At 40.1% G+C, this 24,789-nt stretch overlaps 3 protein-coding genes across 3 annotated transcripts; 2 read left to right on the top strand and 1 right to left on the bottom strand.

Annotated features, from left to right (window-relative positions):
- Nucleotides 1-590: 590 nt before the first annotated feature.
- LOC137874460 (coronin-2B-like) lies at nucleotides 591-5,978 on the top strand. The gene is made up of 13 exons (XM_068713144.1): nucleotides 591-800; nucleotides 1,367-1,483; nucleotides 1,585-1,734; nucleotides 2,841-3,041; nucleotides 3,112-3,228; nucleotides 3,721-3,825; nucleotides 4,091-4,187; nucleotides 4,511-4,626; nucleotides 4,714-4,804; nucleotides 4,889-5,049; nucleotides 5,485-5,652; nucleotides 5,750-5,818; nucleotides 5,913-5,978. Exons 1-13 carry the CDS (start codon nucleotides 600-602, stop codon nucleotides 5,976-5,978), a joined length of 1,659 nt encoding a protein of 552 aa, XP_068569245.1. The 5' UTR covers nucleotides 591-599.
- A 1,764-nt stretch (nucleotides 5,979-7,742) lies between these two features.
- LOC137874459 (butyrophilin subfamily 1 member A1-like) lies at nucleotides 7,743-12,678 on the top strand. The gene is made up of 6 exons (XM_068713142.1): nucleotides 7,743-7,866; nucleotides 8,685-8,797; nucleotides 9,904-10,245; nucleotides 10,624-10,905; nucleotides 10,992-11,081; nucleotides 11,392-12,678. The coding sequence occupies exons 2-6, from the start codon at nucleotides 8,722-8,724 to the stop codon at nucleotides 11,463-11,465; spliced, it is 864 nt and encodes a 287-aa protein (XP_068569243.1). The 5' UTR covers nucleotides 7,743-7,866; nucleotides 8,685-8,721; the 3' UTR covers nucleotides 11,466-12,678.
- Nucleotides 12,679-15,552: 2,874 nt separating this feature from the next.
- On the bottom strand, nucleotides 15,553-18,510 carry LOC137874458 (ladderlectin-like). Its single transcript, XM_068713141.1, has 7 exons — nucleotides 18,447-18,510; nucleotides 18,245-18,332; nucleotides 18,117-18,152; nucleotides 17,559-17,668; nucleotides 16,902-17,036; nucleotides 16,383-16,494; nucleotides 15,553-15,927 (listed from the first exon to the last, which is right to left on the bottom strand). Exons 2-7 carry the CDS (start codon nucleotides 18,315-18,317, stop codon nucleotides 15,860-15,862), a joined length of 534 nt encoding a protein of 177 aa, XP_068569242.1. The 5' UTR covers nucleotides 18,318-18,332; nucleotides 18,447-18,510; the 3' UTR covers nucleotides 15,553-15,859.
- Nucleotides 18,511-24,789: the final 6,279 nt, after the last annotated feature.

Here is a 24,789-nt window from a genome sequence, read left to right as displayed (position 1 = left end):
GACACCACTAATACTGTTGGTTTATGCAGCTGGATCTGACTATGTTCATCTGAAGTCCTCCACCTCCTTCTTCCTCTCCTTCCTCTCCTTCTTCCCTCCTCTCCCCACAGTAAGCTGATCTCTTCTAGCCACATAAAGGTCAAAGGTCAGGAGGAGTTTGTAACAACAGGAAGTCTGAATGTAACTGATGAATCTTTAATAACACGAACAAACTGTTCTGGACGAAGGATTTATCACTTAAGTCTTTGTCTTTGTGTGTGTGTGTGTGTGTGTGTGTGTGTGTGTGTGTGTGTGTGTGTGTGTGTGTGTGTGTGTGAGAATGATTCAATGAGACATTCAGTTATTGAAGAAATTGTTTAATTATTGATAAGATTATGAAAGCCAATAATGACAGCTGATTGCATTATTGATTAGGCCAGATAAAGGTTCCACAACACTATTATGAGATCACGAAGGACACACACACACACACACACACACACACACACACACACACACACACACACACACACACACACACACGTTACTGTGTTGACATGTTGTTGATGTTCATACTGCTTATAAAAGTTTTAAAAACCTTTAAACTTGCCGTCCTCTAGATGTCGTGGCGTTCGTCTTTCCGCTGCTCAAAGTTCCGTCACGTCTTCGGGAAGCCGTCCACCAAGGAGCACGGCTACGATGGGGTGCCAATCACGCGCAGCGTCCACGACAACCACTGCTGCTCAGCCAATCCCTGCTTCATCGCCGTGGTGACGGAGTGCGCCGGGGGCGGGTCCTTTTTAGTCCTGCCCATCCATCATGTGCGTAGTCCTTCGTGGTCCTCACCTCCTCCTGTTGAACACCAAAAAAATAAAAAGGATTATAGCGTTTGATATAGTGGACAAAACCTAATTTTTTTTATAAATAAACAAAAATAATTAAACAAATTTCTGAATAAATAAATGGATAAAACAATACAGAAAGAAATGTGTAAATAAAAGCCTTTAGTCCGCCATAGTTTGGGTCGTTTATGGACGTCAAACGTAGCGACCAGGTGCCATGGATCCAAGAGGATGTTACCTAGCAAAAGTACTGAACCACCTTGGCATTTTCCCTTTTTTGGTGCATTACCTACACTAAATACTAACAACTGTGAAATGAAACAAACTTGTTTTAAAAAATTCTTAAGAATTCTCAAGAAGAAAACTGAAAAATGCTTTTAAGACCAAGGTCAATGAGGTCTTCTTATTGTAAACAAACGTATACCTGAGATAGAAACGTCCATAATTGTTACCCCATATGATAAAAGGATCAATAGTTAGAGATATTATTGGTTAGCTTTGACTCAATTGTTTGAATTAATTAAAAGATAGCGCTGTTCTCTCAGACAGGCAGGGTGGACCCTCAGCACCCGAGGGTGTGCGGCCACAGTGGGAGGGTCCTGGACGTCAAGTGGAACCCGTTTGACGATCACTGCATCGCCTCGTGCTCAGAGGATTGCACTGTAAGCACACATGTCCTGTCTTTTTTGTTTACATTCATGTTGTTTAAGCCAAAATGTCCCCGCGAGTATAGTAAACATAACCCAGTACCGTCTGTGTGCAGACGAAGATCTGGGACATCCCGGTCTGTGGCGTCCAACAGAACCTCACCAAGGCCAGGAAGACTCTGATTGGTCACTCCAGGAGGGTGGCGCTTATTGAGTGGCATCCGACAGCTGAGAACCTGCTGCTAAGCTCCGCCTATGACTACAAGGTGAGGATCCTCATTGGTCAGTGGCAGCCTCAGTCAAAGTTCTGACATTTAATTTGGTCCAAAGCCACGCACAAATCAACACTTTTGTTATTGTAGTTTTTTGTGATTAGGAATTAGAATCCGTTTTAATGTAGTAAATCCTAACCATGTACTTTATCATATTGCAAAATATTAATTCATATTTATACACCATTCAATCATAAGGCACTAATGTTAAACTTTTGTTTGTATATTTCTCACAGACAAATGCACAGTATTCTTTTACACATAACCCAGCATCTATTTTAAGAATAGGGATGCCAAATATCCCGTGAGAGGCTGGACACAAAAGAGAAACATCCCTCAGTTACCGTATAGTCTATAAAATTACACCACAGTGTTTTTCTCCAAGAGGAAGTTAACAAAGTCAGCACGCTCAACTGTGTTCTGTCCAGAGACCGTATATAAGAAGTGGACATAGTGACCACAGCGTCAGCCATTAGTTACTACGGTTATGAAGTCTTGTGTTTGACATTTTGGTCATAGCATTTGGTCAAGCATCCCCTGCTTTATGGTCTGTTTGACTCTAAATGGAGCATAATGTACTAAATGAACATCATGCTGTATTGAAGAAGACTGTAAACTAGAGATTGAGACCATAAACTCATGTTTACAATGTTTACTGAGGGAATAAATCAAGAGAGAAGTAGAGTCATTTTAGACTAGACTTCTATACAACCAGAGGAGTCGCCCCCTGGTGGACACTAGAGAGAATGCAGCTTTAACATATGAAGCTTTGACTTCACTTTTCAGAACAGGAGGTTTCTGCCTGGTTCTGGCTCTAAAGGACCACATTTGAAACAGGAATAGCCAACATTGAGTATTTGGTCTGGCTTTAAAATTAAGAATAAGTTGCAATAAGCACCACTGAGTATATTTGAACCACTGTCAGCTGCCAGAGTTTGACCAGATTTAGGCCAATTCTGGCATGTAATTTACCCCAATTCTGAACAATGTAAATCTGGCCACCAGGCACATACATGCTGCACGTAATGTGGTCAGATTGAGCTATTTGTGTTTTTTAAACTCACTGAGAGAAACAGCCCTGACATCTCTTTTTGCCCCAGGTCCTCCTCTGGGATGTGTCCCAGGTAGGTGCGGTCATCAGGTACCCGGTCCGGGTGGTTCTGATGCCCATCCACCACCGCTACCCATCCGATACGCTGCTGCTGTCTGTCAGCTTCAGCAGTGATGGCAGCAGACTGGCGGTCACGTCCAAAGACAGACGGGTTCGAGTCCTGGACCCACGGACAGGAAGGATCCTACAGGTGTGTTTTTGAGCTATTCATTTCAGCTGAAGGTGTAAAAAACTGAAAAATTATAATTACTTTCCGGCAGGTGTCTAGCAGCAAGTCTCACAGATCCAGCAAAGTTTTATACATCGGAGGTTTGAAGATGCTTCTGTCGACCGGCAGCTCACCCTGGAACCACAGACAGATCGTCCTCTGGGACCCTGTAAGACACAAACACTTCTACATCTAACTGAGAGATTGATTATTTGAATAGATTGAATGATTTATGAAAAAAACTCCAAAAAATGTTTGTCTTCCTGCAATTTTCCTCTTCATTTCAAACCAGAACCTTTGTTCTGAGCTATGCTAGAGGACAATTATCAGCTTGTTAATGCAGTAGGAAACACAACAACATGGATCTATAAATATGGATGAAAAACAGCTTAAACTGATCTTCTTCATAAAGAGAACTAGGTATATATATAACTAAAATGACAAAACAGAATACAGAGGAGGATTTAATGAGATGCATTATGTTCCAGGGATTAATTACACTGGAGTATACATACCTCTACAATTAGGTTGATACATTAAGTTTGTGGCAAAATTCATACAAAAATATGCAATGGTGGTCTTGCTAGATTTAATGAGCATCAAAGCCTCAGCACATTTCAGTCCATCTTCAAGTATGACGAATTAGTTTTTTTGTGTGCAGGACGATTTATCTGAGCCGCTGTATGAAGAAGATTTGGACGGATCTGCTGGAGTCCTCTTCCCGTTCTACGACCCAGACACACACATGCTCTACTTGGCAGGAAAGGTCATACAACACACACACACACACACACACACACACACACACACACACAACACATCTACCCATAATTCTTGGATTTATTTGCTGCAGTTGTTTGGGATTGAGCCTTCTATAACTTCATATAACCGTCGTTTGCATTCCAGTTTGGTTGTTGATGCACTCATACGTTTTTCTTCTATGAAAAATGTTACCGATCCGAAGTTGCCTAAATATGCTAGTATCGAATGTGGCAAACAGAACTGATGTTCCCTCAAATGCCTTGATTTAGGGTGACGGGAACATCCGGTACTACGAGCTGAGCACTGAGAAACCTTACATCAGCTTCCTGATGGAGTACAGGTCTCTGCTGCCACAGAAAGGACTTGGTGAGATCAACACATACTTGGAGAATTTTTGGAAATTTCTTTTTAAATTGTGTGTATTCATGCTCACTATTACATTTACCTTTAAACTTAAATTTCCACTCTGGAACGCAACCCTAAAAATACCAAGTTTAGCTCCCAGTCCCATAGAGTGCTGTAGGATTGAGCCCTAATACCCTGAGATGAGTCAGCTAGTTCCATTTACACTTTAAACAAAGGCAATATTAACTTATTTGAGAACACATTTTGCTAGCTGAGCCAAATGTATTTGTAGCTACCTAAAAAGTCTGTTTCTGAATTACCTGTGACGTGTTACTTCACTTCAGGGGTGATGCCAAAGCGCGGCCTGGATGTGAGCGCCTGTGAAGTTTTCAGATTTTACCGTCTGATCGCCATCAAAGACCTGGTGGAACCACTGTCAATGATCGTACCCCGAAAAGAGGTGAGCAAATTGGTTTGCTCTCACTTTTCTTGCATTTACTGATGACCAAGACAGAAACTAGTTGCAGCGTTTCCTCCGTCCTTTCAGTCAGGTATCTTCCAAGAGGATCTGTACCCACTGACAGCTGGAAACCAGGCGGCCATGACGGCTCAGGAGTGGCTGTTGGGGATCAACAGAAGTCAGTAATGCATTAGTGTCTTTTAGCCAAAAATGTCTGACAGATATATGATAGACCCATGCCTCTCTTACATATCTTCATCAGGCCCAGTGCTGATGTCCTTGAAGCCTGGGACTCGGGTAGCCAACCCTTACCCAGAAACCCCGGCTGAGAAAGGGCTAGTGAGGCAGCTGAGCTCCCTGAGGTTCCAGATGGATCTGGCTGTCGGTGCAGGGACCGGGACCAACCTGGACATTATGGAAGAGGTATAATCACGTCAGCACTGGAATGTAAAACAGTTGGCAGCTGAGTTACAGTCAGATATCGGTTTAGATCTGGCGGATTTGCCACTCCGATAGGAAACACTGGTTTACGTCAGACCAGAAGGACTACATCGCGATCTCATTCTTTTGGTCACTACGTAAAGCTCGTGAACATAGTTGAGGGTTGCAACGTAGATAGTTTGGTAAATCTAGAGCTTTTTGAAAACCGAGTTTTGAGCTCAGTGTAAAATGTGTTAAATACAAGTGGCATGCCCAAAGTAGAACTGCTGCAAAGTTTAGCATCTGGCGAAAAGCAATTCTGTGATCGAATTAAAGACTTCTTGCAGCTATTGTTTACAGTAAACTCAACTTGTCTCCAAGTTCTGTCCAGCTCTGTTTTGTTGCCGTCATATAAACCAGCTGAGCCTTTCTCTTGAGGCCTTCCTTGAGGAGCAGCTGGCCTACCAGGACGCCAAATACCCCAGGGAGATGAGCGATCTGTCGGGGTGGCAGCCAGATGAGACCCAGATCCCGCTGTGGACGTACTGCTGCACTCCGCACTGCTGTGAACCTGCAGAGAGGCCGCCGCCTACAACCGAGAGCGAGGTGCGGCTCAGATATGCGCGTGAGAATACAGAGTGTGCCAATGTTTTGGTTGGAGTTTCTCCTCTTCCTGCCAAGAGACTTGTTTCTCTAATTTCAGCTCCTGCAGGCATTTTACAGACAGCAAGACGAGATCAGAGGCCTGAGAGAACAACTCAATGCCAAAGATGTTGGTATTCAAACACGCACACACAAAAATCAAAAGCCAAACACCTGTAAGATTTAAACTTATCACTATTACAGTGATTGTTTCTGTTGTGCAGGTGAGGATCACTCAGCTGGAGCTGGACATCAAAAACACCAGAAACAACATGAGGGCAACCTTCTGATTCAACCAATCAGCTCTCACGCTGCTGTTTTAAAGCTGAACCAATCAAACTACTCAATATTTCCACCAATAAAAAACCCCACAGCTGACATCATGATGTACTTATAGTGTTTGTTTTAGTTTGTTTTGCGCTTACCGTATTTTTCGGACTATAAGGCGCACCGGATTATAAGGCGCACTGTGAATTAACGTGTCTATGTTCACACATAAACCGCACCGGATTATAAGGCGCATTAAGCAAAACAACACAGTCCGGTAAATCAAACTTTATTCAACTCAGTTGTAACAACAAATACCGGTACAGAAAAATACACTCACTTATCGATTCATTCCTCTTCCACAAATCCATCGAATTCTTCATCTTCAGTGTCTGAGTGAAACAGCTGTGCGATTTCGGCATCAAGAATGCCCGAATCCCTCTCGTCATTTTCCGAGTCAGTCTCGTTGCCGTTATCGGTACTTGGCTGTTCAGTGATGATTCCAGCTTTCGTGAAAGCTCGGACGACGGTTGCGACCGATGGTTACTTGTTGTGCTTATTGATCGATTTTGACTTTTAGTTTAGACATTACATTCCTGTTACGGGGCCGATCAGGTAGTGACACAGCGTACCGTAATGCTCCGAATATCCATTGAGCGGAGCGGCTTCGTTGCTTACCAAAGTCGTACTTACACATTTCGGCAGATTTTTGAGCGCATTGTACCACATAAAATCGATCAATAAGCACAACAAGTGACCATACATAAGGCGCGCTGGATTATAAGGCGCACTGTCAATTTTTTAGAAAATTTAAGGATTTTAAGTGCGCCTTATAGTCCGAAAAATACGGTAATTTCTTTAAATATGGATAGCCATTAGCTCAGGCACATTCTCGGCGACCAATAACTTGGTAATTAATATTTATAATAATAACATCTGCATCATGATGCAAGATTAATGGGAATGTTGCATGGCTCACTTGTCCAGAGCAGGTCAACTTCAGGGAAATAAAAATACAAATTCTGCAGGAGAACAAAAGACTAAAGCGACCGGAGTTCTTCAATCTGCACTACCGGAACGCAAGAAAAATAATGTACGCTTATTCGAGTTGTGTGTGCGCAGTAAACATAATTAAACTAGCCAACATTAAAGGGGTAATTTCAGGTTTTTTTAGAGTGGGATTGTATGAGTTTCATAGTCATAGGTCAGTGTATTACACACAGTTGATGACGATTGACAAACCAAAGTTTGAAGAAAGAAAGCACGGTAAAAAGTATATTTTTCACATACAACCCCCATAAAACATGTAGAAAATGAAGTGTCAAGTTTATTATCTTGTATTCAGGTCCTATAGTGTGTCAGTCTTTAGTTTTCACTGTTCATTGATCTACCAGCAAAATGAGGTGCAAACTTGATGAAGTGAATCATTCAGGTGGTGAGTGGTGCCTCCCCACACTCCCTAAAAGGAACACGAGGAATGTGACAAATCATCTTCTAATGAGCCTCTAAATTAGTTTGTTCATTTTTAAATGCTGTCCTGCACTATTGCACTGTGTTTACAGTTGCGCACCAATCACCAAGCAAAATTCCTTGTATGTGCAAGCGCACTTGGCAATAAACTGTCTCCGATTCTGAGTCCGGTTGGTTCTTTCTGTCATGGTGCAGGAAGCAGAAGCAGTTTGTAATGAAGGTGTTTTAGTGCTTTCAAGCCAATCATTTACTTGAGCACCGCCTATATGAAAGAACATGTGTTATATGGCACGTGATAAATGAAGGAGGAAGTCAAAGTGAAAACAATAACAAAGCAAGTAGCTCACGCGGTGCCAAGCAGGACTTGACTTAGAAGTAAATGCGTCTTTACACTCAAGTGTAAGTAAAGGAAAGATTGGACCCAAGCAGGTAGCTGGGAAGGTAAGTGGCTTTAAAAACAACCTGGAGATGATTTTGAGTGGTTAAAATGAATTGAATCCATCATGTTTGTAAAGTTACTATAACTGTGACGCAGCATTTCAGGTTGTAGCTGACGGAGTAGAGCAGCTTCACTTTTGGGAAATATAAAAAATAAAAACTATGCAGCATTTTGTTGTTCTGGTTCGGCATCTTGGATATCAAGCTTTAAGAATCGTACTGCTCATCCGGTGAAGGATTTATACAGAAGTTATTGTATATTTATTAACATATTATCATAAATCTGTATGTCGAAGGTTTTGAGTACGACGCATTTAAATTTCAAATGGACTTTAGCTTCAACTCTTTTGTTCTACATTTTATCTTAAGCAGCTTGGTCTTTTAAAAGAACGCATGTGACAGTACGACTGATTACTTCCTGGAACTAGCAGTTATTGTGGTTTCCCCTTTAACCGTCGATTGCAGCATGCAAAAACCACAGGCAGTCTTCTGGCGAGCACTAAAGATGCACGATTTGTTTCTTTAACGGAGAAATAGTTCTGTTTTTGCATCTTGCTCAGTTTGCAACAGATTATCACACAGCATGTGAAGAGAACAAAAACACAATGGTGAATTAAAAACTGCGAGAGGAAGAGAGCAATGAACCTGAAAAGCAAAGCAACACAAAACTTTCCCTTACAAAGTGATTCACCACGACCCAAAGCTTAAGTGTTTATATTGTCAAAAGATTTCTTTACTTTCAAGTAATTCTTTGTAACTATCATGAACACAACCCGGATGATCATTTTCTTCCATTTCACAACTTTTGTGTTCATTTTCAGAATCATGGGACACTGAATCTGCTGATGCAGCTCAATCATGGCCTTCAGTGACTTCACAGTTCTGCTTTTTCATCCCCTGATTGTCTTCCTTTTCCTGTCACAGCCACACGGAGGTAACTGCGGTGCAACGCGTGAATAATGGCACTGTGTCCAAGGACACAAATCAACTTTTAAAATATTCAACATTTTGTATCCATATTGATTGATACTCAACAGATTCTAAGTTTCAGCTGCTTATGTTATCGTGAGTGTGACCGACTGGTGCCACTCTTCAAGTGTTCTATTTAAATACTGCTAGTCAGCTTTTCTAAATCCTGAAAGGACCAATCATGCATTTGTTGTAAAGTTTTTGAGTCCTGAACAATGTCAACGTATCCTCATACAACGGAAACTACAAAAGCCAACAGTCCACGAGACTAATGTAACCAACAGGCATTCAACTAATGAGACATCCTTACCTTCACGTCGGTATTTTAAAGCGCCTTAATTTAATAGACCTGTGGCAGAGCTGCATCAGCTGTCCATTGTTTTACTATACTGCTGTATTTTATCATCTGTCAGATGAGCGCAAGAGTGTTCAGACAACGTATACAGTCACCACTGCAGCCTTTATCTCATTGTGTGAAGCACTACAAATGTTTGAATGACTCCTATAACAACATGAAATACAGCAAATTAGTGCTGAATGCAAGAGAATGTTGTTGTTGATTTGATCATGTCATGATTTTAGCAGTTGAATTGTATGCACTGAATTAAAACGGTAATATCAAGATAACATTTGTAGAGGTCCGCTACGGTTTGAAGTTATTCCAGCTATGTGTCACGCCTCTTTTAAACTTGTGCCAAAAAGACTTCCGCAAAGGATACACTGGTGTTCCCTCACTTAGAGCTCCTCCAGCAAGCCTCCTTGTATTGGGATGTCATCAAGATGTGGTGCTGAGATTGATTTCCGGGTCAAAAGCTAGACATTGTTGTATAAAGTTGTTGAATCTGGGCTAAGTGTGGACTAATATAGGCCATGAGTATTTCTCATATCCCGGTTTTGGGTCACAAGCCAGAAGATTAGGGTGCAAGGAGAGAAATCAGAAAGACCCCATGTATTTTACTCTTTATTGATACTGGAAGTAGACCCTGACCTGAAGACTAATCTAGAACAAGCTGAAGTGTTAAAAGGCAGTCGGGAGTGTCGGAATTAACCCACAGTTCTGTTTCTCCTCAGGTCAACTTCAGGTGATTGGTCCATCTCAGCCAATACTGGCCACAGTTGGTGGTGACGTCATTTTGCCATGCCGCCTGGAACCTGCCATGAATGCTTCTGACATGAGGTTGGAGTGGGCGAGACCCGACCTGAGCCCTGGGTACATACATGTGAGGGCAAACCGTCAAGAATACGTAGCTCACAAACAGCCGTCATTCAGAGGAAGAACGTCAGTGTTCATCAACAAACTGCAGCACGGAGACGTTTCACTGAAACTCTCCGAAGTGAGAGTGTCAGATGAGGGAACGTACAGATGCCTCGTTCCCTCACTGGGTCCACCCACTTTAATCAAGCTCGTCGTTGGTAAGTAATCTTTCAATCAGCTACTCTTTCAAACCTTACAACGAGGACCTCTAGCCAACCCGTTCTCATGCTGAACTCGGCACAAACGGATGCTCAGTCAGGACCCATTGGCGCCACTTAGGTTTAGGCAACAAAACTCCTTGGTTAGGTTCGGAAAAGATGGCGGTTTAGGTTAAAATAACATTTGTTCTTCAGTTATGTATGTGACATAAGGCAAGTAGTCACACAGGACACACACAGCAGTCTCCTGGGTGAAAGAAACTAGGCCGCATATAACGTTAACTTGTATCAGACAGACATCATTAACCCTAACCCTACAGCCGCCCTGACAAAATGTTATTGCAAACAAAGTCATACCTCCTCTCTTTTATTTAAAAGGTGCCGTCTCCTCGCCTGCTATCAGTTCAATATACACATCCAGCCGCAAAGTGGTGTTACAGTGTGAGTCTAGAGGCTGGTATCCAGAGCCGGAGGTGTTGTGGCTGGACGGTGAGGGAAACCTCCTCTCTGCTGGACCTACAGAGACAGTCAGAGGTCCTGATCACCTCTATACTGTCAGCAGCAGAGTGACTGTGGAGAAGAGACACAGCAACAGCTTCACCTGTAGAGTCCAACAGAGGACCATCAACCAGACCAGAGAGACTCACATCACTGTTCCAGGTAGAAGAGATTAATACATGTATCATATGCCTAATCAAAATGCAATGTTGTTGTGTAATTTGTCATTTCCATTGATATCTTCACAGTCCTGCCTCAGTGGATGAAACTTATCTTGGCTCCATGCTTTCTCTGTGTCGTTCTGGGTGTTGGATTCACATTACATGGATGGAGACTGGGTAACATATTGCTGCTTTTCATTTCAAGATACTGTCACTATTTCTTCCATTGCATCAGAGTAATGGATAACTGCTGTTTAGCCAGGTTTCACATGGACGCTACAGATACAAATAGGTGACATATTCCTGAAGATAGAGGGACCGAGGGTCGAGACATTACAGCAATTGAACTTTAAAACCAATGCTATAGCTAACTGCAAACCGGGCTAAATATTTTATGAGAGATTGGCGCCTAAAGACAAATGGCAGCACTGGTTTCCGTTAACAATGAAGATGAAGTAACTGATCAATTACCTGTTTTGTTGTTTAGGAGGTGAGAGGCGGTCTGTCTTCATACAAAACAGAAAACCAGCCGAGACAGAACAGCAAACGGCTCCAGCATGACGACAACTTCAGGCAGAATAAGAACAGGAAGTAGAGCTTCTGAAAAGTCTGGAAGAGATCAGACAGCAGCTGAAGAAATGACACATTCATACGACATGCACGCCAACCAACAAAGAGCTAATAGAAAATGAACTATCATTGCAGTCGATGCCACTGGATTCACACATCAACATTGTCCTTGTGAACACAAATAACTGACAAAAAAAAACAAGTTGTGCTGCCGAGCAAATACCGTCTCACTGCTCCTGTGCTATTTGCACTTCCTGAAATAAGTTAGTATGACGACATTTGGTGCACAATGGGCCCATTTCTATGCAAATGAGCGTCATTGCAAAAACAGTCCAATTCACAAAGTTCAGTGCTAATAGCCACACGCAGTTCAAGTGAAATGTCTTGCTTCTTCACAGAGTTGGTGGTAACTTAAGGGCATTTATACTGGGACTGGGATATTGAGCCCTCGTACCCTGGACATAGACCGTTTCAAATTCCTCTGGTTGGGACTACTGAGCATTACTGGCGGTCGCTCCTAGATGCCCTTTCAGTGGAGTAAACACGATGCAGTGCCATGGGCTTCCCTACATGCTGGAGAAGGGTTCCGCCACTGTAACTAAGTAACATACAACAAAGCAGCCAGACACAAGAAGAACTTGTTTCTATTCACCATCACGTCGCCACGTAAGGTCTAATAATAACAAATTGTAAATACAGCTTATAGAATGTATATTATAATGTAATAGAAACATTATGCAATAACATGTACAACATTTTTTTCTTTTGTTACCTGCAGGTCTAAAGAGACTGTATACTGCACATATACTCTCAATAGAGGCATATTAAAGGATGTTGTCTATCGGAGATAACACAAGTCTTTATTATTCAGACAGCACATTGTTAAGAGTTTGAATATATTTAATAAGCTTCATATCTTTGTTTAACTGCGTCCGTATCATTTGTTCTCGACACGGTATTTATTTATAATGAAAGATACCGAGAATTGAAGTCTAATTCCTTGTATTATTTATCCACACAGCTAGTTATTAAAGCTGATTGTGATACTGATTATGAAGGTACTTTCAACTGGTACAATCGATTTAATACTGCCTCAGAAATGTACTACTGCAATATTGTACAAAAATGCACTGATGATTGTGAGATAACACTCCCCTAACCCTTTTCATTAACTACTGATAAAATAAAGTTTTTTAAGGATTGAGTCTTATGTCATCGATTTATCTAGTAACCAGTATTACCTTGAAATCATTTTGATCGGATGAGAATGTAAATGTAAAGCTCGTATTACCTTATTTTGCTTCTCTACCCACCAGGCAACCACCTTTCCGGGGATGGAAAGAGTACTAGAATACACGAGTACTACATATACACAAGTAAAATGACTTGTGTGAAATGTACTCAGTAAACTTAACTCTATTACATTTAACCGGAGACCGACAATGAATAAAAGAGCTGTGGACACCTCGGCTGGTGCAACAAGCATCATTAACCCACATGAATAAAACATCATCACAGCAACAACACAGAGATGTATAATCTATGAACTCCACACAAACATCTACACACGTCAATGGCCATTTCATTTATTTTGAAAAGGTTTCTAACTGGACGATGATAAACATGAGTAGCAGGACTTAAAGTAACAAGAGTTTTAGCACAGCATTAATGCTAATAGCATGAGAACACGTACGTAGCACTTTCAAGCTGTTAAACAAAATTATCTTTTAAAAGAATCAACAACATCTAAGACGATTTAGGGAACAGGACTGAACGTTGAGTTCGACATTCTCAGTCACACTTACAATATGATCAAAAATACAGATGATAGAGCAAGAGAACTTACTTTTGGTCCTCATGTTCTTCAGGAAACTGAGACAATCTCTTTCCTTTCATTAGGAGACAGGAGGAAATATTTTATTTACTCTTTTTTTTGTCAAAAGAGCTTCAATAACAAAATGTAAAGAAATGTTTGATGAATAAACCAGGTGTGTAAAATGGTCTCTGTTTGCATTCCATCTTATATCCCTAATGTTTCTGGGTAAATTGAACATGCCAGGCTGAACACCCATGTGACGTCCTCTTTGTTCACATGTAGACCGACTAATGAGAGGAGTGAGAACAGGTGAGAAGGTCAGGTGACTGCAGGGCTAAAGGGGGACAGGTGAAACTAATCAACCAGGTGGGAAAAACACACACAGACAGGAAGTGAAGTTATCTGAAACGAGAGGAGAGGTGGGTCACAAAATAAAACAGGAAACACAAAACATGAAGGAACAAGAGGACCATCAACCAGACCAGAGAGACTCACATCACTGTTCCAGGTTTAACTGAGTTCTGAATGAATCAAACACAATGTCACTGTTTTAAACAGTTGGGTTGAACGCGTCATTCTGTTCTGTGTTGTATCATTTCAGCTGATTTGTTCATGGATCTGTCCTTTTTTAAATTTCGAAATTTTTAAACACTCTTGGGGGCATTACTGTCTTGCTGTCACTTGTTTTCACTCTATTATTGATCAAGAAATGTAAGTCACATATATATATATATTTTCCTTTTTATTGTATGTGATATGTGATATGAAATCCCAAATATCAACCAAACAAAGATAGATAGATAGATAGATAGATAGATAGATAGATAGATAGATAGATAGATAGATAGATAGATAGATAGATAGATAGATAGATAGATCCCACGAAGGGAAATTATTTCGTTACAAGCAGCAATAGGTTCCAGAGCAGCAATAAGGTCACAGGTATAAAAATCTTAATATTATATATAAAAAAAAAGAAAAATACACATGTCACAATATATACAATTATAATAGAGTAAAGATGTTACATAAAAATATATAAAAGACCAGAATGTTTCGGGTTTAAATCAAGATATACCTTTATGTAATGTAGGTTAAATGCAAACTGGTTTCTTTTTCTGGAGAGAAGAACCAGACGACTGTAATGCAGAACGTTGTCAACGGGCGTTTCTAGGAGTTGACAAGGTTTGTGCACTCACGGAAACGTGTCACCCAGTGAAAGAAAAATGACATAATTGTAATTTAATTTTACACGCAAATACATTTTTTCAATACATCTTTTCTTCATGTATATTTGGGAATCATGATTTGCTCTATTGACAGTATTTATCATCTTCCTATTTTATCAAACAGATTCAAACTGTGCCGCGTAAACAAACCTTTTTTATTAAAATCATCAGGTCCAAGTTTCATGTAGAATATGAATTCAAATATGTTAAACAGAAAATGAGCAGAGGAACAAGAGGCTTGACGGCTTCACGCTGAACTGAAACAGAACTGACATGTGAGCGCCATCTGCTGTGTTGTTGCAGGAATGAGAAATTCTGAGATCATTTTCTGTGGATAGCAGATTCACACAGCAGTGAGTAAAGAGGCGGGGCTTAGCAATGAACAGATGAACAATGAACTTTAAACATAAAAAACCTTCACACCACCCTTCTTCCTTTCTTTTCCTTTTCTTGATGCGAGGGTCTGAGGACAGAGGATGTTGTACATTGTAAAGCCCTCTGAGGCAAATTTGTGATTGTGGGCCATACAAATACATTGAATTGAATTAAAAGTTATAACGTCGCCTTGTACGATTTTCATTACATAAATAAATTGATTGATTGAGATTGATTGTGAATGAATTTCTTCATTTTATTTGTTTGATATACACACGGCATCCTGCAGCAACAAGAGCACAGGGCCAACGTCAGCCGGCCATGCAACACTGAGTAGTCTCCCCATAACGGCCATATTCAAAGAATGCAATTGTGTGGCATTTTAGCATTTTAGCATTTTATTCACTTTTCAGAACCGGAGGTTGGCGTCTTGTGCTGACACACTCTTGCAAACAGGAAGCTCTATACACATTGAAGATGATGTAGCGTTCATGATCACCTGAAAGGTGAGTTACACATCCCACATGTTATTTTGTGGTTTAAAACTTCTATTAATTACTCAAAACATGCAAAGTGTAAAATAGTATTCACTATCATAGTTCGAGCTGTTTGAGGTTCAATATGTAAAGATGTATGGATAGATTTATGACAGACCAGCTTGTTTCAATGCTTGAGCCTTTTATTCATGCAGAAAGAAAGATCGGTTATATGTGTAGAATAAATGTAAGGTTGTGCTGAAAGGATTCTTTCCATAAAACACTCTTATTGAGGCACAAGGCCTCAAAGACAGTCCAGCTCCTGTTGATGTCACTTGTCATATCGTTCCTTAAGTAGCATTACAGCGATAGAAAAGAAAAGAAAACTATAGATATGAAATACAATCAGATGTATTTGAGATCATGCACACAACAGTACTCCCTCTGTGTTTGTGCTTTTTACGGGTACTTCATGCCTCGGTCCACGAATCAGACTCTCTTGACACAGACAGACGGTGCACGATACCTGCAGTCTATGTCATCCCAGCACTTCTCACCTGCAAGTACAAAAACAAAAAGGTGAGTCAGTGACTGTTACTCAAACTGATTCATGTGACCAATCAGTATTGATGGATGAAGTCAGCTAACACCTTATAACACTAATACAAATACAAATCATGAATGTAACACAAGAGGACCTTGCTGAAGATACAGTATGTTATAGTTGAGCTTGTTTGTTTGATTTCTCAAGAACTGCTCATCCAAACAACTTCACACTCAAAACTGGACGTCCTTGAGTACTAAAGAACACAGCCAACAAGTGTGACGTTGATGTGCTGAACGGTTACCAGAACATAAATACATGCAAACACAGAGTCGTTCCCTTTTAGTCAAAATTGACTCTTTCAGAATCGATTTCATTCGGAATCTTTTTTTCCTGAGTTCACGCTCCTATTTTCATCCATCTCTTATCACTAGCATCACTCCTACAGAAAGCACTGTGTTGTTTTACCTCCATGATTCATATGTAGACAATGCTGCTTCCCACTTTGGTTGTTAGGCTCTCCATCACACCAGTTCATGTAGCCGAAAGAAGTACCATCACTCCAGAACCATTTGTTCTCCTGGAAGAAAGAATATAATTGAGTATTACAAGAAATAACAGTGTTCAAGTTATTTGATTTAAGAAACTTAAGATAAGCCTTAATTAGTCCCCAGAGGAACAATCCATTTGTTGCAGAAAATTATTAATAATAATAAAATTATATAGTATATTAAATACAAATAATACAAATAGTAATAGAAAGAACAATTTTAGGGGAAAAGTGGCCATGTAACTAGAGTGGAGCAGAGCAAAAGAGAGAGAAAGTAATATTATATCTGTTAATATAATATGGTAAAGTTTGAGTAAAGATTAATATACAATACATAATAAATAAATAAATATGGAATGAATTATAATAACATATAATTAATATTATATGTATTTTGTGTGCAATATTTGCAAATGGGGCATTGATGAATAAAATACCTCTTGTGCATCAGAGCCTCCAATCCATGTTGATTTATACTCATGACTGCCGCTCATGATGATCCTCTGAATCTCATGGTACTCCATCACGCTGTGAACGGATGCAAGGTTTCCACCCATGGACAGACAGTTTTTCTACAGTACAGGAGATAAACAGAGAGAAAGAAAGAGAGAGACAGAAAAAGAGAGACAGAGAGAGAGAGAGAGAGAGAGAGAGAGAGAGAGAGACAGAGAGAGAGAGAGAGCGAGAGAGAGAGAGAGCGAGAGAGAGAGAGAGACAGAGAGAGAGAGAGAGAGAGACAGAGAGAGAGCGAGAGAGAGAGACAGAGAGACAGAGAGAGAGAGAGAGAGAGAGAGAGAGACAGAGAGAGACAGAGAGAGACAGAGAGCGAGAGAGAGACAGAGAGAGACAGAGAGAGACAGAGAGAGAGAGAGAGAGAGAGACAGAGAGACAGAGAGAGAGACAGAGAGAGACACAGAGAGAGACAGATAGAGAGACACAGAGAGAGACAGAGAGAGACAGGTTTTGCGTGTGTCAGGCAAGATTCTCAATTTCTATTGCTAAAGTTAATTTGGCTTCCACTTCATGTCTGTCTTTAACATGTACAAAAATGACAGTGTCATCCGCATACATGTTTTCAAAGCCACCAACATTACCTCAGATTTAGCCCAAGTCATCGGTTTTGGAATGTAGCGGAAACAGCGACCACTGAACTCAGTCCAACCCGGGGAACAAGATGTTCCCCTCTTGACCAGATGACTCTTTGCTGAGAAAAATAGAGTTTAGTGGTTAATGTGGAGTTCACTGAAAGTCTCTTCATGTAGAATATTTACATTACTGTATTGAATCAATTTATTTTGATGGTACATAGATGCTAAAACATGACATAACAATATACATATATATATACATAGATATATATATATATATATATATATATATATACACATACATATATATATATATATATTATATATATATATATAATATATTATGACGCAATGCACAACAAAGTAACACAATGTAATTTAACACATTATAAGACAACATAAGATAATATAACTTAAAATAACATAAAGTAACTAATGCAAATTTTGTTATTCTATGTAATATTAAAATGGAAAATCAAACAATAATAAAATAATATCAACTGTGTAGGTGAAGCATCTCAGCAAGACACAATCTGTTGAAGTGAAAATCTAAAAGCTACTCACCTGTTTGGTCGTTTTCAGGCATTCCCTCTGGAAGAGCTAGAAAGTTTGACATTTCAGTTATTGACCTGGATTATTACTGTTCATTGACAATAAATTACTCTGTAACAGTTTCTATATATAATACTCACCAGCAGCTCTAGTCAGAGCAATCATGGCACACACAAGTGCAGACACAGTCATCGTCTTCATGGTGAAGGCCATGAGATGATGCAGATGCTGAAGATGAAGACAACAAAGACAGATATATTACTTATAGTTCTGTAGAGAACAATGACACATGTCAGACCAGTGAAGTAAAGTCAAAAGATGATAAGAAAGTTTGCAGCAAACCTGATGTCTGTAGCTTCAGCCGTCCTGTGATGAGGTGCAGAACAAGAGGAAGACCTAAATAAAGCCCCTTATCTTACCATCTCTCAAAAAAGAGGGAACTGACGACGCAGATGTGGGACTGTTGTCATACACAGAAAAACATTTCTTTGTTCTTCAGATGCAGATAACATACAGAGAAATGGAGAAGTTCCTATGGTGGCCACAAGTGCTCTGCACATTGCAGATAAACAAAACGCAAGCAAATTCAGAAAAAAATTGCTACCAATTTCACAGCACATATGGGTCAAACGGGAGGAGTATTGTAATACACAAATGGACGGATGGATAGATATATATATATATATATATATATATATACACACACTGTATATATATATATATATATATATATATATATACACACACTGTATATATATATATATATATATATATATATACAGTTGTGGTCAAAAGTTTACATACACTTGTAAAGAACATAATGTCATGGCTCTCTTGAGTTTCCAGTTATTTCTACAACTCTGATTTTTCTCTGATAGAGTGATTGGAACAGATACTTCTTTGTCACAAAAAACATTCACGAAGTTTGGTTCTTTCATGACTTTATTATGGGTTAACAGAAAAAGTGACAAAATCTGCTGGGTCAAAAATATACATACAGCAACATGAATTGGCAATTTTGGTGACTTAGAAAGTTGTGTCAATGAAATGAGCTTCATAGCATGGCCTCTTAACTTCTTGTGAGTGATTATGAGTGACTACAGCTGGTGACTTCTCTGAGGCCATTTAAATAGGGCTCATTGGATACAAACACCCACAAACGCTACAATGGGAAAGTCAAAGGAGCTCAGCATGGATCTGAAAAAGCGAATCATTGACTTGAACAAGTCAGGAAAGTCACTTGGAGCCATTTCAAAGCAGCTGCAGGTCCCAAGAGCAACAGTGCAAACAATTGTTTGTAAGTATAAAGTGCATGGCACTGTTTTGTCACTGCCACGATCAGGAAGAAAACGCAAGCTATCACCTGCTGCTGAGAGAAAATTGGTCAGGAGGGTGAAGAGTCAACCGAGAACCACCAAAAAGCAGATCTGCCAAGAATTAGAAGCTGCTGGAACACAGGTGTCAGTGTCCACAGTCAAGCGTGTTTTGCATCTCCATGGACTGAGAGGCTGCCGTGCAAGAAGGAAGCCCTCGCTCCAAAAGCGGCACCTTAAGGCTCGACTGAAGTTTGCTGCTGATCACGTGGACAAAGATAAGACCTTCTGGAGGAAAGTTCTGTGGTCAGACGAAACAAAAATCAAGCTGTTTGGCCACAATGCCCAGCAATATGTTTGGAGGAGAAAAGGTGAGGCCTTTAACCCCAAGAACACCATGCCTACCGTCAAGCACGGTGGTGGTAGTATTATGCTGTGGGGCTGTTTTGCTGCCAATGGAACTGGTGCTTTACAGAGAGTAAATGGGATAATGAAGAAGGAAGATTACCTTCAAATTCTTCAGGATAACCTAAAATCATCAGCCCGAAGGTTGGGTCTTGGACGCAGTTGGGTGTTCCAACAGGACAATGACCCCAAACACACATCAAAAGTGGTAATGGAATGGCTAAATCAGGCTAGAATTAGGGTTTTAGAATGGCCTTCCCAAAGTCCTGACTTAAATCCCATTGAGAACATGTGGACAATGCTGAAGAAACAAGTCCATGTCAGAAAGCCATCAAATTTAACTGAACTGCACCAATTCTGTCAAGAGGAGTGGTCAAAGATTCAACGAGAAGCTTGCCAGAAGCTTGTGGATGGCTACCAAAAGCGCCTAATTGAAGTGAAAATGGCCAAGGGACATGTAACCAAATATTAGCACTGCTGTATGTATATTTTTGACCCAGCAGATTTGATCACTTTTTCTGTTAACCCATAATAAAGTCATGAAAGAACCAAACTTCATGAATGTTTTTTGTGATAAAGAAGTATCTGTTCCAATCACTCTATCAGAGAAAAATCAGAGTTGTAGAAATAACTGGAAACTCAAGAGAGCCATGACATTATGTTCTTTACAAGTGTATGTAAACTTTTGACCACAACTGTAAATAGATAGATAGATAGATAGGTTTGTAGCCTTTTTGCCGATGACTTTCACCGTAGTCTGAATCAAATGTGATAACTTTGACTTTTAGGATACAGAAATGTAGTCATTCCATATCTGATTACACTCACCTGATTAAACTAAAACATACCCAGTCCACATGCATATTCCTTTGATTAAGTACTATCAATGTGGACAACAAGGTACTTATAGGACAAAACTTGTGTAATTGGCTGGTAATGTATAACCACTGGACTGTGATCACAAACTTCTTTGGGATCAAAAATATTCTCGTTTTTTGTTTTTTTTTACATTTAAAATGAGGTGATTTGGGTTGCACCAGATAAGATAAGATAAGATGGACTTTATTGTCCCGAAGGAAATATGTCTTGGAAACATACAATGTCTGCTGTTAAAACAATACAAAATAACATATTGCACACATACATTACATGCACAGACTGCCACCAGCCAACAAATACATTTCACACTGCCCATCGTACAACACACCTGTAGTGTATAGTTAAGCCATATAGCCAATATGCCAAATAAACAGAAATCGGTGTTACAGGGGTTAGGCTCTGGCTAGCTTGCCGTTTAGGGCTTTGATGGACAGGGGGACAAAGGAGTTCTTAAAGCGGTTCAGTCTGCACTTGGGGACTCTGAAGGGGTCTGAAATAATCTTCTGGGCCTGTCTGATGATAGTTTCATCAAAGACAGCCTGGAGTGTGGGATGCTGTCTGACTCCAATGCTTTTCATGGCTTGTTGTGTTAGCCGGGTGATCTGGGCTTTCAGCTGTACACTGAGGTTGCCAAACCGCAGGATGCTCTCAGCTACGGCGTGGTAGAAGAGGACCAACACTTTCTGGTTGACACCAAAGACCCTCAGCCTACGAAGGAAGTATAGCCACTGTTGGACCCTAGTGCAGACATTTTCTACCTGAGTGCTCCATGTCAGTTTGTTGTCAATGTGTATGCCCAGGTATCTGTAGGAGTCAACCTGTGCTATGTTCTGGTCATGGATAACCACCGGTGGTCTCCAATGTATTTAGGGTCCAATACCATCTCCTCTTGACGTTGAGGATGAGGAAGTGCTTGTCGCACCACTGGACAAAGTTCTGAATCTCGTGTTTTTATTCAGCTGTATCTGATGTGTCAGACATGAGAGCTAGGATGGCTGTATCATCAGAACACTTTATCATGTAATTGTTAGCAGTGCTGCATGTGCATTCATTAGTGTACAGGTGAACAGGAGTGGTGAACTGACGCACTCCTGGAGGACGCCGATGCTGATGGTCAAGGGTTTAGACAAGGTCCTGTTCCAATCAACAAAACCCTTTACATCTGAAAGAAACATGTTTGTATCATCAGGCCTATAGCAGAATCATAGAAGTTTGATATCATAACTGAATTCTCAGATACTTTATAAAAAGACATTTTTCACCACATTTGGTGTGGATTCTTTTGTCATGTTTTTTGTTCGTAGAAAAGCTTCAATAAGACTGATAGACTGTATTCATTTACATAATGAATGGAGTAGCCTGGTCCGGCTTTTGCTCCTCATGCAGAGCTGTCTATTGAACCAGAAAGGTTTAGAATGATTCTTCCATCTCCGTGTTTGTCGTTAGAGTTTCTGGGTGTGTGTGGATGTCAGACGTTGCGTGTCATTTTAAACTGAGAAACCTTGAATGTGGTGGAGATAAAATGATAACTCTGATGAAATCATAACTCAGCTTTTCTGTTGAAGTTATTTTCAGAATTATTCTACTTCTTCAAAAAGCTCTGGGGCAGTGAGATACCAAGCTGTTCGTTAATTGATAGCCATCTGCAAGTCATGTTGTAAAACATGCAGCACGACAGTCTTTCACATCCAAGGCTTCTTTTTAGCTCTCTGTATACTTTGTTTGATGAAGACAGGATCAAGCATGATGATGATGTTAAATTAAATATGTTTCACTATGAACCATTGATATGCAACAACATATTCCTGAGGCCTTGTTGTTGCAGCAGTGAGCTCGTCAGGTTTGGTACCATCATGCCTGTACAGAGAACAAAACGACGTGCTCAACATCCGTATTTAGAAGCCTGCAGAAATGTTGCACAGAAGTGCTCAACTCAATTCAACTTAATAGACAACAATAGACTTTTGCATGACTAAAAGTATAACAATAAATAAAATTAATAGTATTTAACTTGACTGTCGGGGTCTTTCTCTGGAAATATGCATCACAGAGAATACAAATGTATTACAGGAAGACACAAAAGTATTGTGAAGGATCACAAAGGTAGTTGACGGTGACCTTTTAGGGGCTCTGTACTTAGTTTTATTTCTGACTTACCTGGTAGGACATTTTCAGAAAACAAAAACAAAACTTGTTTTAATTTGAAAGGCTGAAATCTTCTTTTTTTTTAAGTCACGCAACTACAGGTTAAAGTTTCTGACATATTGTATTTCTACTTGAATCATAATAATAATGATGAAACGCATCTGTTAACACATCAACAAGTGACAAATAAACCTACACGATGGTATTAGTCAATATGCGCCATACAGGGAACACATTTGGACAATAATGTCTGACTTACAGCTGGACTATGAAGCTAGTAAAACATACAAACTGTTATTGTTATCCTACTGGAGGGAGCACTGACTGTGTTGCAAGTTGAATAACAATACATGAGGTTATGGAAAAGTTTTTTGTTTGTTTCAACTATTACAAACAGTCTGCTGATCCAGGTGACTCAGTCCAATGTCTTCAGGGAGTTTAAACACTGGTGTTGTCACAGCTATATTTATTTTAACCAGTGTTTGAATTACACTGTGGCTCCTGGGGTTCTGATCACAAGCTGCTGCTCAAAGCTGCAATATGTGCAAATATGGCTGAAATACAGCATTAAATTCAAGCATATGGTAATCTTATGTCATGATCAGATCCAACCTCCAGTCACTGACTTAAAGTTCAGATTATTTTATTATCAGTCACTTGGTGACTTCTTCTCTTCACTCAAGTCTGTTAGGATCAAGATTCAATTATATTCTAATAACTACTTCAAACTAATTAAAAAGTTATATCATATTTGTTTAATATTCTGTAAAATAACTAAATCTCCAAAACGTGATTTTATTGGGATTATGTGACAGACCATTTCATGTAGTCTTGTTGTGATTCAAAATGAGTACTGTCACATTTCCAGGCCATATTCCAGCTGAGCAGCACTCTGAACCGGCTACGCAAACAAAGCACAGAGGAACTCGGATTACAACACACGCAAGAGGAGAATGACATCATGCCCTGCTCAGGTAGACATTACTCCTTTACACTTTATCCATGACCTGATTTCAAATGTAGCACCTTTAAAAGGAAAAGGCTCATCATATTCTATATGTTTCTTTCAATCAATAAATCCCCCGAAAAGTCCAATTCCAGCAATGAATTGATTCTGACAGGGATTGTGTATCAGAGCCTGACACATCTTCCTCCTCAGTGCCATAGAGCTCAATTGCTGTCCAAAACCTAATAACCCTCTGGTTGTGTTCCAATCCAATTCAACATATTTAGTTTTCTCTCTGAAAAAAGTAGTTCATGTAAGAGGTTTACGCCATTTCCCCATATTTTGGTCTTCCTGATCTTCTCTGTTTCTTGATATAGAACCTCAACACTTTTATTTGATGTTTTTGTCAAGTTACAAAAATGTCTCACCTGGCACATCTGCCTATAGTCTCTACAGTAACAACCATCAGATCACAGATACAAGAACACACAAACAAAGAAGCACATGGCAACTTAGACAAACTGGCAAGAAGTGTGTGGAAAAGGGACGGTTATAAAGCACAGGGCTGATTAGGGAAAGCAGGAACAGGTGTGTAGGTGGGAGGGGGTGTCAGGTGACAAGAGAGACACAAGAGCGTGTGAGGGCACCTAGTGGATGGTTCGAGGAAAGTACAGGTGAGCAGGTGCTAGAGACAGGAACAGTTCGGGGGAGGAAAAACCATCCGACTAGAAAGTCCTCGTGAGTTTTTTTACTCGGTACAAAAACTGAAATGCTAAAATTGCATGTTCTTGTTTTATATAGCTATCTTCGTATTTACTTTACATACTTGAAACACATGTCAACGGTATCACTTTCCTCATCTAACTCTCAGCAAGGAAGCAAATAAGCACACTTCCCAAAAATACTTCAGGAGTTATTTCATGTTGAGGGTGGGATACTTCATGTCTTGCACCCCATGCATTGCCCAGTTTGTCCATAGGTCTGTTATGTTGACCGC

This window comes from Cebidichthys violaceus, unplaced genomic scaffold (assembly GCF_023349555.1).
Source record: "Cebidichthys violaceus isolate CVI_PGR_0920_01 unplaced genomic scaffold, fCebVio1.0.p SCAF_19, whole genome shotgun sequence".
Lineage (NCBI taxonomy): Eukaryota > Metazoa > Chordata > Actinopteri > Perciformes > Stichaeidae > Cebidichthys > Cebidichthys violaceus.
This window is presented reverse-complemented; position numbering and strand designations above follow the sequence as displayed.